Raw genomic sequence first — 15,105 nt, forward strand, 5'->3', positions numbered from 1 at the left:
GTAAGTTTGAAATAAAAAATAAAAAAAGAATTTGCAAATTATAAGTGCAATTTTTTTCCATCTTCATTATAGTCTATTATCTTAAATTCTTAATGAAATATTCAAAATATCAAATGCAAGGATTTTAAAGCCCTTGCATCATTTTATTCAAATATTCTTTTTATAAGATCGTTTTTTTGTTTTATATTTTTACTCTATATTAAAATAAATTATGATAGTTATACAAAATACAAAAAAAATTAAAAAATAATAACATTAACCTGGCCCGGGCCCTTGGACCCGTAACTGTTTCGGTTTATTTTTTATCCGGATAAATTCGGACCCATTAAGCCCAATTTAAAAAAACCGGTAATTGGCCCGGATTGGAAACCGATCGGTCGCCTTTTCTCTTAACGCGGACTAGCCCGGCTCACCCGTTAAACACTTTTAATCTTAATTGATTTCAGAAGACAAAAAAACTCAACTCTAAAAGTAAAAGGAAGGCTAGGGCCAAATGATTTATTGAAGGGAAAATATATAGACGACCCCTTAAACTTGGCTCCAGTTTTCATTTTGACACATTAAGTTAACGTTTTTCCTATTGAACACTTTAACTCTATTTTGCTCTATATCATTTAAACACAATGCATGACCGGCCAAAGGAGCGCTATGTCCCCACATGATAAGCACGTGAATGTTATTAATATTTGCTTAAGTGGATATTCTAACGGTAAAAAAAAAAACCACCCGTTAGACCCATTTTAAAACACCTGATTTTTCATTATTTCTCTCAAAAAACCCCTAATTCCTCTTCCTTCTTCTTCCCCTTTTAAAGTCTTCATTTTTTCCTTCAACTGAAGCTTAGGTTCCCAAGCTTGAATCTTTATATGATCTTCCCTATATTTCTCGTTTATCAGTTCCATGCCACAAAAATCAACTTCTCGCAATGGAATGGATATTTTTTACTGTGAATTTAATGTGTCACTGACTATATCATGGTCACCTGCAAACCCAGATCGTCAATTTTATGGTTGTAAATTGATAAGTCAATCGTATTGCTTTTCTTAGACCCTTGAATTTCTTTAAAAAAAATCTGTTTTAATTTTTTTGGCCATATTTCTTTTTTAATTTTGTAGGGTCAAGGTAGCTGCAAATATTTTAGATGGCATGATGATGAAATGCCCGACCAAGCTAAGAGGGTTATACGGGGTCTGTTAAAAAGAGTCGAAAGAACTGAGAAAATAGTTGCGCAGAAGTGGTTATTTGTTGTTGTGGTGGTGGTGTTTCTATGGATTTGCCTTTGCTGATATTGGTGGTTAGAAGAATAATGTAGTATTTTTATGATATATTGGTGATAATGGTGTTGTAGTTGTTTCCATTAGTTCAAGAACAATTTAGTATGTTGGAAGTGAGTACTAGGAATTCGGCTTTTTGTTAATGTATACTATCTTGTTATGAATGAAATGACAATGGCCAATTTTTTATGCAAATTTAAGTTCAGCTGCACTTCCATATTGTGTTATGAATTAAATGCAAATTCATATTCATGAACTAAAAATATTACTGCCCAACCATCGAAGCTCAAAAATAGAATATTGTTTTGGTCTACAAATTACAAAAACAAAGCATTGTTTTCCCAAACAAATAACTGCCCAAACTAGTAAACTCTATTAGAGCATAATGTATTAAATAGAGCATAACTGCCCAAATAAAAAACTGGCAGTGACATTTTAGATAACATAAACAAAAGCTGGTCTGCTTTACAGTGTAGATGCAACTGAACTTGTTTGACTTGAAAGGCTTTTTTTCCTTGTTGCACTCATCTGCTGAAGCTATGACCTTGTCACTACTTCTTCCTTTAAACTTTAATCCGGGGGGCTTAAATCCAATGTCTATATTAGTTGCAAATGTATCCTTGAATGTCCGAGCTGATATCACTCTTTCAGATAATATACCAGGCTGTAAAATATAATTAATTAGTAAAAACAGAACAATTCCAGCCCACAAAACTGCATTACAATAAACTATACACTCTTACATTTAGGATAGTAGTTCCAGTCATAGTGTCAGTGAAAATCTCAAAACCAGTATGCCTTGGCCTTTTATGTCCAATGGTTGTTGCATTAGCCGAGCCTCCTCCTAATGTAGTTCCTCTTCCTTTTCCCTTGCCTAGTCCAGGGCCTCCTGTAGATTGAAATGTTGAAGGTTGTGTGGTAGTAGAGCTTCCTGCAGCAGATGTGAATACACCCCTACCAATACCAAGTGTAGTTCCTCTTCCTTTTCCCCTGCCTAGTAGGGAGCCTTTCTCTTCCTCTTCCCCTACCAAGCCTAGTTGATTGATTGTTGCTTTGTCTTTTGACAACGCTTGTATCCTCACATATAGATGATGGATTGCTTTGTTGAGATAGTATTTCCTGAGATGATCTTGGTGGAGGTGGTGGCATATTTTGACTTTATTGAGTAACACTTCTTGGAACATGATGACAGAAGTAAAAGAAAAAAATATCAGAATTGCAAAAAAAAGGATGTAAAAGACAGAAGTACAAATATCAGAACTTACCATATTGCTGCATCCATATTTGTTGTGGCTTGTTTGTTGCAGTTTGAACATGTCAGATTTACCCCTTTCTTTGATAGTTTACCATGCCTTTTCCTTGGTTCATCCTTGGTTTTTCTCCTACATCTCTTTGGTCTACCTGGCATAGGTTTAGGTTCTAGAGGCTCTATACATGGATTTGTTGAATCTGGCCACATCTTCATGTTGGGAATTGGTTGAATGAAATGCCGGTAAGCTTTAAGGAAAGTTTCCTTCCTATACTAGTGATTAACATAATCATCTGGGTCCATTTCTCTATTATAGAATGCACATACTTCATGTTGACATGGAATGCCCCTCAACATCTATGATCTACAGGTACATTTCATGGTCCTAAAATTAACAGTGAATCTATACACACCTTCATCAACTTCAAATCTATGTTCTGCATTCCATATAACCTTACACCTCCTAGAGAGGGCTTTGTTCTCTTCTAGTATCATCCTAGCCATTGGTGCAATGTCAGTAACCCAAGTCTCAGCAAACTTCCTCATTTCAATGGTCCTATTCATGATTTTGTGTTTAATTTCTTCCAACATAGTTATAACAGACTTGTTCCTGGGACCTACTATCCAAGAATTGAATGTTTCACACATGTTATTCTCAATGACATCACACTTTGAATCTTCTCTAAAGTATGCCCTACACCAATACTCTTTATCATACTTCAATAAGTCTTCACATGTCTTATAACCAAGCTTATTCATTGCTTCCAGTTCTTCTTTGAATTTCACTTCATAAGATGCTTTTGCACATCTCCAGAATTATTTTTTCCTTTCTTCACCTCTCCAGTTTTTGGACCAGTTAGACCAAATGTGTCTAGCACATATTCTGTGTTCTGCTATTGGTAGTAATTCCCTTACAGTTGGTACTAGTCCCTACAGACATGGATTCGATCAACTAATTATTACTTCGCCAATGTATATCATTGTTATCCAATTTACCAGGCTTATTGACTCGCGAAAGAATCTCGCCTTTTAATAAATCAAAACAACAAGTGACATACACAGCTAATAATAATTATATCAGGATTAAGAGTATAAGTACATTAAATGGACTAGAGAAATTATTTTATAAAGTCAGTATAAAATACTCATCTCTACTTGATCCGTTCAATACATACAAAATGTACTAGCACAAGAAGTTGGAATTAAACCATTCCCATAATCAAGATAAATTATATTTAATCTTGTGCTACAATCATTCCGATGATTTGTCCAATTCCATCATTAGATTGTGAACATTAACTTTTATGTCTTACAAGAATCGATGATTTAATCTTCCGTGTATAAGCTAAACTCTATATCATCTACTATGTAAGCAATGGACGCACAAACCAACACATGATCTATTTAAAATGAAACTTTATTGAATTTAAACAAGTAAATAAATAATTATTCATAAAGAATACTATAACAATACGCATGACTTATAGTATATACTAACAATATCAACGCTGATTTCTGTATCAAATCTACCGCGTCCTCATTAGCTGACCTAGATCAGCACAAACTTTTCGAGGATCTAATCTACTAGTGATTTCTATGGCACAAAAAAATAAATATCTATCCACCCCATTAGGAAGAAACAACATAAACTCTACCATTTTACAGACTTCTGCTCTCTAATTTCAGAAGCGCATTGCAGTCTTACCCCATTTTGTTATCACACAAGAACAAATTCATTATTTATCACAACAAAGAATTGTATTACAAATTTATTCAGGTATAAGTTCCCAAGCCCAATGACCTACTCTGCATTTAGCTCCTGAAAAAAAGAGAGGAGCTAAACTTTGACACATATAACTACCACTATCAAGATATATTTACACGGACAATGGGGACAAAAATTAAATCCTGCGACCTTTCACCTTACATCAATAAATTGTTCTTGTGGAACTTCACTCACAAACCTAGAAGTGCTTGTTTCACAGAATTTCTGTAGAATTTTGATAAGAGAGCGTGTCCTTTTCTTTGCTTGGCTGGTTCCTTCTGTCAACAGTGAATAAAGAAGTGGCATAAGCGCCTGCTCTCTTACCAGAGCGGCTAATACCTCCGCGCCACAGTTGATGCATAAATACAATAAAATGGAAACACAGTACTCTTTTCCTGCTCGAGATGTTATATTCTGTAATTGACTCAATATTACTGGTAATGCTGAAGCTTCTAATATTGCAAATGACCCTTCAGTTTTTTCTGCTAATGAAGCTAGAACTGCCAGTGCATCTGTGTTTAGTTCAACTTTATCCGAGGAAGCTAAAAGATCAACTAGTGCTGGAACTGTTCCAGCTCCAAGTGCTCTCTCATGGTTCCTGTGACTCAGCAGTAACCCGAATATCGCAACAATGGCATTCTTTTTCCCACAACTTGTTCCATCTTTGATGAGTTCCACTAAAGCTGGAAACACTTCAGGATTTTCTCCGATTGCCTTTCGGTATTCGCGGGGTGAAGATATGTAGAAAATTATGGCAGCTGCAATTTGCTTAGCTTCTACCTTTAACCCATCTTTGAGAACACTGATAATCAATTTCAGGCCTCCATTTTCCATGATCACTTTCTTTCCATTAGAATGTTTTGATAGCTTGAGCAAAGCAGAAATTGAGTTCTCTTGCATAATTGGATCATTTGTGTTAAGAATTTGTAAGAGTGCTGGGATAGATGCAGCTTCAATTAATACGGATCTGTTGAAAATATTTGATTTTGCCAGCAAACGAATTTCATAAGCAGCCTTGATTATCTGCTGATCTGAACCAAAATAAAGTCTACTCGCAAGAAATTCGGATAGGAATTTGATTGCTTCAGCAGCTGCTGGACTTCCTGGCAAAATGGTACGCGATATATCGCGATTTTTCTTCCTTGATTTAGCTAAGGATATTCCATTATCAGCGCAGAATTGTTGAATGAGCTTCCTCAGAGTCGAATTAGGTAATAATTCTGTGCTTTGTAGAATCTCCCCTGTTTTGGGACAGAGTAGGTTCCCTGACTTGAGCCATCTTTGAATCGACACACGATCATAGGTTTGACCCGTGGATACTGTTACAGGATCCGTCATGAGTTCAAGAGAAATCGGGCATCGAAAATCTTCAGGATTTAAGCAAGTTAAAGCTTCAAGATTGGATGCTCCATCGGATTGATCAGTGTTTCCATAAACAGAGTCCTCGAACAGAATTCCTCTGCAATAGCTCAAGAATCCTACTAAACTGCTTAACATTGGCACTTCTCTTTCGTAATTCTCTGAGCATTCAAAATTAATTTCTTCCTCCAAAAATTTAGTCTCCTTGTGACATTGAGCCCAAGTTGTAATATTAAGATAATCCAGAACTTTCTTGCTTATACACGTGTCTGGCTCGAACTTGTTTTCAAATTGATTCATAATTAGAATTACCCTTTTCATGGCATCTTCATCTTCAGGGTCGAGCTCCATTTTTGCCCTCTGTGCTTGATTAGCCACCATTATCACTAACTCCTTGATTTCTCTAGAAATATTAAGAGAATTCAAAGGAAGAACATCAAGTGCTGTAGCCACAGTTCTAATCAAAGCTCGAAATTGGCTCGCTACAGAGTGGGATTTCATAAGCATCCAAGTTCTTGCCCCTTCACGGGTGCAATCATCTAATAGAAATTTTAGCTTTTGGAATGTTGTGTGGAGTTCAGCAAAACAAAGAATAATGGAATCTCTAATACTAGGAAGATTATCTCGGATTTCCTCGAAAAAAATCAAGAGGATTCCCACTTGTCTAATGGTTTCTCGGACATTTTTCCGTTGAGTTGCAAAGAATTTGGATTTGAAATTGCATATGTTACGAGATAGAGTAATCAAAGAATCCAAAAGGGTAGCCGGAGATATATTCTCACAGGGATGAACCGCCGGGAAAGTCAAAATCCGGCGATCATTCCGATCAAATCTTTGAATCATTGAACGAACTAAAGCGTTTAAGGTTTAAATTTGAAGGTTCTCTCTTTAATTTTTTCAATTTTTGGCTTTTGATAAATGCTTTGTTTTCATTTCAAGATTGGAAATGGAAAGTTAACAATTTGGAATTAGGACCTGGAGTCGGTTAAGGATACCGTTAGCTCCATTTATAGAAAGATTATAACCAGACAATCTGGGACAACACGTGGCACCAATATCTACGCGTAAACTGATTGGCTGCTTTGACTAGAGTGAATCAGTACAATGAAATGTACTTAGGATGTGAGGATTATTGGACACGTGTACTGGACACGTGTGTTGTAACGATTGGGTTTTTGATGTTTCTTGGACCTTGGGTTGGGCCGAAAGGGTCGGGCTTGAGATTTTTTTGGACTAAGTTGGTTGATAACTTAGGTGGGTTCTTCCTTGTTGAAGTGATATTGTGGAACCCACCTTGCCGACGCCTTGTACACGTGGATGTGCATGAAGGTGACTTGTTGCCATGGTTATAGGGAAAGTGTGCAATTGGAGCTGATAGGGACGTGGGATTTTTCTCTTTTTGGAGTTAAATTATTAAAAGTTGAGATTTACCCCGCATTAATTTTAACGTGGAAAATAACCATTAGTGCTGTTATTAAGCCTTAAGCAACGAACTGTACTTTAACTTTTTGTTTTATTATGCAGTATTTGGTTTAGAAGAAGAAGATAAGCCTAGTTTATCTCATGGATTAAAATGTTAAAAATAATTGTTTCGTTTTCTTGTCTCCAATCATTTTATTGTTTCTTAAAATAAAATAAAAAAACTCTAAAAAAGATCAATTGTAACTCAAAACTATTCACCTCCAAAACTAATTCAAATAGTCATAAGAAATAAAACAGAACAAAAGAATATTTTCTAGTCCGAACTTAAATGTTCAAGTTCTATCTTTTTTCTTTTCCTTTTGGTTTAATCCCTTCGTTCCAATAAAAAATTAAATGTTTCCTTTTTATATGTTTAAAAAAAATTGTCACACTTTAAGTTTAAGTTCTCACTTTACGTACATAAAGTGGTTCAATGCCAAGGATACGATTTCTGCATTTTGTGCTTGTTTACTTTATGTCAAAAATTCTTTTTATATCTTACATTCATTGTCTGGTCAATATTCCCAAAGAAAATAGCATATTTTTCCTTGGTTTTCATTGACAAATAAATTGATTCAATTACTGTCATTTTTAGTTATGAGGACTTGGCCTAACTTAGTTGGCGGGCACTTAGAGCAAAGAGTCTTATCAAAAGACTATCATGACCTAAGAAATTAAGCATCTTTCATGTGAATGTCAATATCCTTATTGCTCAATGCTCATATTGAAGCACCATCTAGAAATTTCCAAGCAGGAAAAATATTATGAATCATGTCGATTTGGACCCCATTCAGGTAACGATCATTTGCACTTGAAATTTTCCAAATTGGAGGCCAGTGCAATTTATTTCATGACATTATTGTGGCAACCACAAACATACGTTTTTTTGATTTTGTAAATTTTGCCAGAAAGAAAAGATTTATGCCAAAACTCCTGGGCAATGTATATTTGACACATGCAACTGTCTGCAGTGTGTTGTAATTCTTTTCTTTAGTAAGAGTATATTTTCAGAGTATATTTTCAGAGGGTAAGCGAGGATTTCAAGCTTATGAGTTCGGGGTTTTAATCGTTTTAAGTTATTGGATTCTAAATAAATAATTTTTACATATTCAACAATCTTTTTAAAATAAATATAGAGTTTGAATCAAAGCTATTGGGTTCAGCTGAACCCGTTCCCCGCACTCTAGCTTCGCCCCAGTGTTTACGAACGGTTTGGATCAGATTTTTCCTATATAAAAAAAAAATCAAACCAAGCAATCAAACTAAGATATGATAATGATAATTGAATCAAATAGTGATGAATAATTTAAGCACTCAATTTAAAATAGGTTATTTTTAACATGAAATAGATTCTCGATCGTACTTAATTAGCAAAAGAAAATTACAACTAGAATGTAAAGGCAAAAAACTAGATTATTAGTTTATTACTATAGCAAAGAATTAGACTAAAAGTGCAAACAACTAAGTAATATGTACCATACAATTTTAGAAACTTTGTATAAAAATATATACATATATAGGTGTAATAATAAGTTTTAAATAGTTGCTTCTATAATCGGTTTGGTTCGATTTTTTTTTTTGATTAAAACCAAATCAAATTTATTCGGTTTTTAAAATTCAAAACTAAATAAAAAAAAGTATCGATTTTTTTATCAGTTTAGTTCGATTTACGGTTTGATTCGATTTTACGAATATTTATGAACACCCCTAGTTATCTCAATAATTTGAGAGGTTTTCCAAAAATAAATGCTTCGGCAGACCAATAATAACGTAATTCTTACGATCAGTTGGCCAACATATTTACTTAATAATATATCATCTATTTATTGAAGAAAAAAAGGCTCATTAGCGGATTTGTAACCAATAACGGATGTGCACTTTAATGTATTCATCGCCTACTTAAATATGAAAAGTACCTTTCTGAATCAACTGCGTTAAGAGTTAAGGAGTACTCTAAATTAGGTAAGCTGCAATATTGCTCGAGTTATATTACTATTTGACGATATATATTGTGTCTTGGTTTGACTATTATTTTGTTGTTATTATTATTTTTTGACTTTTTCACTATTGCATTTTTTTTTAACTGTTGTACTTATGCATGCTTGCTTTGAGCCGAAGATCTTGTTGATCCCAGAATTGAGTAACAATTAAATTTGTACACAGTTTTAAAGATACGTGATTTAATTCAACATGAATAATTAAGAATACCATATAAGTGAATTAAATACAAAATAAACTATCAAACCAATCTCAATGTTATGATCAAGTCTGATCTTAGATTAAACAGTGACCTCGTCCTCGATTGGACCCTCGGTTTAAACCTAGTTGTGAATGAAGAACATAACAAGTGAATAATGCCTTTGACAGTAGTTAGCAAACAAAAACAAATTTTTATTGCTTTGAATTGCGTGTTACAATATGTCATATGAAAGAAAAACTTCCTTTTTATATAGTAGGAGAATTTTAGTCCTAATATAAGTCTAAACAGATAAAAATCTTCTTCTTCCAGTAATTGTTCTGAACGAGATTTGCGCCGTAATATCCGGTTGAGCGCGATTATTACGGCCCCCTATCCGTGGTGCATAATCGTCCATCACGTCTTCCGAGGTCTAGAAGTTATATTCGGTTCGGGATGCGTCACTTTACCATGTCCGATGTCAGATATATCGTTCACTCTTCCAAGGTCTTGATAGAGTTTCTGGCCTCGATTACATTCTCACGGATCCGGGCTCCTCTTCATTCTCTCAACGGGGAATCGGGATAGACATTGGCCTCGATTTTACTTGTACACTTGTCTATAGGAAACAAACTCTCTATGTGTACTGTTACTCTTCCCATTTGTGAAATTACACTGGATATATTATTGTTGTTTTATAGTAAATTAAAATTTAACGATACTAGCCAGAGCGTACTCCGGCAGCTTCTTGCTTCTCCATCAGCTAGTTGCATCACCAATATAAACATGACAGATCAGAGAAAACATTAGCATATTATATATTATCTTTCAAAAGCATATTTTATATAAAACAAATTAAAGAGGGAGAGGTACGTTCCTAGGAATGAACGAAGAAAGAATTAACAAGTATCTCGAATGCGATGCACCTGAAATGGACGTAGTTTAGGGGTTTTAAACTCTAAGTAATCCTTAAATATTGACTGATATTAAGGTTGACGGCAGCTAGAGAAAGGGATGAACGTGGACCAATCAAAAAATGACTAATCTAACGCGCTTAATCTTTCTTCATAATTTGGTAATAACACGGAGTATTAAACTGAAGCATGACACTATTAGAACGATATAATATAATCGATGTATAAGCATGCCAGTAAAATACAGATATCAATCAAGCTGTATTCTCATCACTGGAGGAGGGGTCAATCAAACAAAAAGACTGAATGTTTTATTTTTATTAGATTGTCAGCTTGTACCTTACTGTTTTGATTAGCACAAGTATTGAATAACTATATCTACTATTGCTTAGACGGACAGAAAAAAATCACCTAGCATATTTTTTTCTGATGGTTTTTGAATCTGATATTTTTTAGTTTTCACTGGCTTCGTCAATCGTTAGGTCATATCTTTAGTTAATGAGAATTAAAAAGTCATTATTGGTACAAGAGTTGAAGGTTTATGTGGAATGCCGATATGGAATTGATTTTTAATGTAGTAGTAAGACAATCAAGCTTGGACGTACGTAATACAAATGAAAATGAATATTAAAAGGAGTGATTAAGTGTACAATTGTGCCATTAGCGTCCTTGGTTTTGATTTACTTTGAAGCAACTATCTCTTTAATAGCCATGTCTTTGTTCAACGACAGCAACCTTTTTAATTAAATTTTGGTCATCTCTCGTCGCAAGCTGCCACGATTATACTATCCTTTATAATCATATAATCTGTTGGTATACTAGACTAATACATTCTTGATTCTTTTACTTTAATGTCAAGGTGATTTGTGTGGTGTTTAATTTTTGCGTGCACTGATTATAGAAGAATATGGTTCTTCTATGTTTTCTTTAAACTACCATTGCAGAAATAATAAATACGAAAAGTAAAGAACACACGTACTTTTACGTGGAAAACACCCGACTCAAAAGGTGAAAAAAACAAGTAAAATTTTTCCCAACACTTCACTAAATCACTGAGCCAAAACAACATTTACAAAACTCTATGTAAACCTACGGATTACCTCTAGTCCCGTTATAGCAACCAACCTCTAACTGTTGCGACAACTTCAAGTTAACTCTAAATTTAATATTCAAAGTACATATTATAGTTGCTTCTAGATAAAGCTGAAAAGTATAATATGCGTTACCTACTACAATTGAACTTAGAATAAAAGACAGACACTTGGAACTAGTTCTTCTATCTGGTTCATGTAGCTTCATGTTCGCACACTTGAGTCACACAAGAATTGCTTGCAAAATGCCTTGCTATTTTGCTCTCAACTCACATTTAACTTCAGCTTTTGTGCGTGCATGTAAAGTGAGAACATCCTGCAATTTATAGAGTTAGTAGAATTGAAAATACCTAGAGTACTAATGCTACTCTTCCTTGTTGAAAGAGTTCTAGTTATCCTCAACTTCTAACTCCTCCCTTATCTTGGATAGTGTTCTCTTTGAGTAAGGAGTCCTTCTCCTTATCAATTACGCAACCTTTTCGATTAGGAGATATCAGATATAAGCACTTAAGCTTATCTCCTTCACGTGCATTCCTTGTGCTTGAATCTGCCCGTATATGTGTACACTATGGATGGACCTGGTTCATACTTGAGTTCCTTTGTCAATCTTCAAAACAAACTTCACTTGGGCCAATAAATTTCCCCTTTTTAATGATGACAAACTCATTGCTTTTCATAAATGTAGGCCCTGTTTCAACTTAGCTCAACATCAACACAAGGTTAGAACATTTTTCCTTTTTAAAGTCATTAATTATCAAGAACCAGGTTCATAGGTTTAAAACATCACTGTCCAAAGTAAAAGCACAACCTATCTTCCCCTTTTTGGCATCATCGAAAAGTTGTATAATTATGTGAGATAACTAGATTTTAATAGAAACTATTCATGGCCACTAGGGCTACTTCAAATGCAATCATGGAGTCAAATATCATCAATCAATCTAAGGATATTAGCCATCTAAGAAATATCAACAAACAGTTAGAGCAAAAGGTAGTGAATTTTATTGATTGATAAGATCCTACCACAAAGCATAAAAAGAAATAACAACACTAGATCATGAGCAAAAGAAACAAAAAAAATTCCGAACTAGGTCACTGCTTGATCTACACTAGGCTAGGAGGATTAAGGCTGGGAAGGACTCGGTTCTTGGTTTTTGGCTTGGAGCAATTCCAGCATATCCTGAAGAATGTCATCATTCTTCTCCTTTTCTTTTTCCAGCTCAGCTCTGAGCGCATCTCTCTCAATCTCTACCTCTACCAACCTCTTCTTCAGCCTATCATTCTCAGTATCTTTAGCCCCACTTTCTTGCATGAAAGTTCACACGTTGCTGTTCACTGGTCCCTTCTTGGGTGAACCAGGTTCTTTGGGAGTGGTTTGGACTTCATAGTCACAAGCAGTTAGAGTATTTGCCCCAAAATAATCTTTGCTTGTACCAACTTCCCATTTTTTGATGGGTATCTTGAAATGTGCAAGCACAACAGTAAGAATAAAGTCATAGGGTATGACATGAATCTTGGTGCCATTTAGAACCCTATCAAGAAGCTGGATTATAAATCTAGGCCAATTGATTTGCCTCCCATTATCTAAACTTCATAAAGACCAGGTCCATGAATATGGAAATGTGCCTCCTTTCCGTCCTTGTCAGCACATATTTGTTTATAAATTCGAACAACACTTTGTGGGGTGGCTTCATCTCACTTTTGTAAATTGCCTTGGGCTCAAGTTCCTCTTCATTGTCACCAAATTTCCTAGTAATGGTAAGAGCAGTAGGGAGATTCTCTAGATTTGGCCATTTGAGCTTCTTATAATTATTGTACCCTTCAGCAGGTATACCCAAGTTCTTTCCCAGCTCTTTCTCATCAAAAGTCACTGCCACCCCCTTTACCACACTGGTGACCCTACCATCCTTGATCTCACAATTAGCCATAAACTCCACAATTTCAGTTCTGGCCAGCCTTCCATCCATCTGAAGGACCATGTTCTTCCAGCCTTGCAATTTTAACTTCTTCAGAAACATATCCATTCCTTCCTCCTCCAAGTCCCTGAGGAGTCTGCCCTTCAAGATAGTTCTCTTTCTAAATTTGACCATCTTGTCTTTATCAACTTCAGAATTACCTTCTTCTTTCTATCCACTCCATTATTGCTCCACCATAATTTTAATATTTCTTGATTGCATAGGAGACTTAGTTCTTTTAGCCAAAGTGGGTGGATGCTGATTTTGACTTTGAAGCAGACTTCTTTGTGAAAGTCTTAGCTTTCTTAGCTTTAGGAGTCAGAGCCTCCACTTCTTTCGTCTCATCTTCATCCCGAAGGACCAGGTCCATCTCATCAATTTCAACAGCCTCAACAGGCTCAACCACCTTCTTCTTTCCCTTAGCAGCAACTTTTCTTTTACTTTCTTCTATGGCCTTCTCAAGTTCAGCCTCACTTTGCTTCTTCTGACTCCTTGTAGCTCTTCCTCTTGTGGGAGGAATTTTCTACAGGGATAGAAGATGCAACTTTCCTTTTCTTGTTTCCCCTAGTAGTGCCATGGGTTTAACTCTTGAACGTCCTTTCTTCTTTGAATTGTAACTCTCAGTCACCCTTTTTAGTAGGTTTGCGAGGGTTTCCTGTTCAGATGGAACATGTTCATCAACATTCTTCCCTAGTTGAACCAGCCCCTCAGCATCTTCTCCAGACCCACTTCCCCCTGTTTCTCTCACACTTTCCTCTACTCCAGCAGATTTCTCACCCCAAATTATCATAGCACCTGATTCTTTAGTTAGACCAACAAGAGTGGGTGAAGAACCAACCACTCCTTTTCCCACCCCTCACAGTACTCTGAGAACACTCACTCTTTTTTTCTTGTCTCTTTTTATTTTTACCACCAACCCTTACAGACTCAGTAGTTTCAACACCTGCCATAGATCCTACCAGCACAAACCTATTCTCCAAATTCGTAGCAACCTCAAAAATAGTTTCAGGAGTAACTTTAGACCTAAATGTTACCTGTTATGTCTCAGAAGAAATCGTTTCTTCCCCATCAGTAGTAGATTTGAATGGTTCATCAGATTTCTGGGGTTCTTCTTCCCTACTTGCTTTCAATTTTTCATTTATTTTCTTGATCTGCTCTCCACCAGCGACAACCTTGCGAGCCATCATTCTTACCCTACTTTTCTTAGAGGTTGGTGTGGTTGAAAGGGTGGTAGAAGGTGTGGAAATGGTTTCCTTAGGTGGTGATGAAGGATTGTTAGAGATGTTAGCCATTTCTGTGCTTGGGTATGAAAGAAAATGTGTTTGAAAGATGAGAGAAGTTAGAGAGAATTTTGACGGTTTGGAGAATTAGAAGTGAAGAAACAAGAAAAGTCTAATCAATATAAAGTAGAGGAGTTTAGTTGAGTAATGACAGCCTTTTCAGAAGTCTAATCAATCTGCATTTCTATTTTGAAAAGAAGTTGGAGAGGTTCCCTAGGATCGAGGCACTTAACGCGGTTTGGACTCCTCTTTTGAACTAAACTGGTCCATTTTTGTAACGGATAAGTACAAACGGATTTAGCATTAAATGGGACTCCTCTTAATCATGATCCAAATATAATTATTTCAAATTATGCAGAGTGGATAATATGTATCAAGTAGTTGTATGGTTCAAAATCTGAACACAAGATGGTTATCATTAAAAGGAATGGTAAAAGGTCGACCCAGTCATGGTCGTGCCCACGAGGCGTAATGGCGATGAGTATCACGGTTACTGCGGAGATCAAGCCATCAGAAAGCTTACATCGCAGATCAAGTGTAATGTTTGGGCAAGTAATGAAGGATACAGTCGTGAGAAAGCGTAT

General features: G+C 35.7%; 1 protein-coding gene across 1 annotated transcript; it reads right to left on the reverse strand.

Moving 5' to 3' along the window:
• Window positions 1–4,232: 4,232 nt before the first annotated feature.
• Window positions 4,233–6,635, reverse strand: LOC107797237 (U-box domain-containing protein 19). Its single transcript, XM_016620108.2, has one exon. The coding sequence runs from the start codon at window positions 6,488–6,490 to the stop codon at window positions 4,442–4,444; it is 2,049 nt and encodes a 682-aa protein (XP_016475594.1). The 5' UTR covers window positions 6,491–6,635; the 3' UTR covers window positions 4,233–4,441.
• Window positions 6,636–15,105: the final 8,470 nt, after the last annotated feature.

This window comes from Nicotiana tabacum, chromosome 6 (assembly GCF_000715075.1).
Source record: "Nicotiana tabacum cultivar K326 chromosome 6, ASM71507v2, whole genome shotgun sequence".
Classification (NCBI taxonomy): Eukaryota; Viridiplantae; Streptophyta; class Magnoliopsida; order Solanales; family Solanaceae; genus Nicotiana; species Nicotiana tabacum.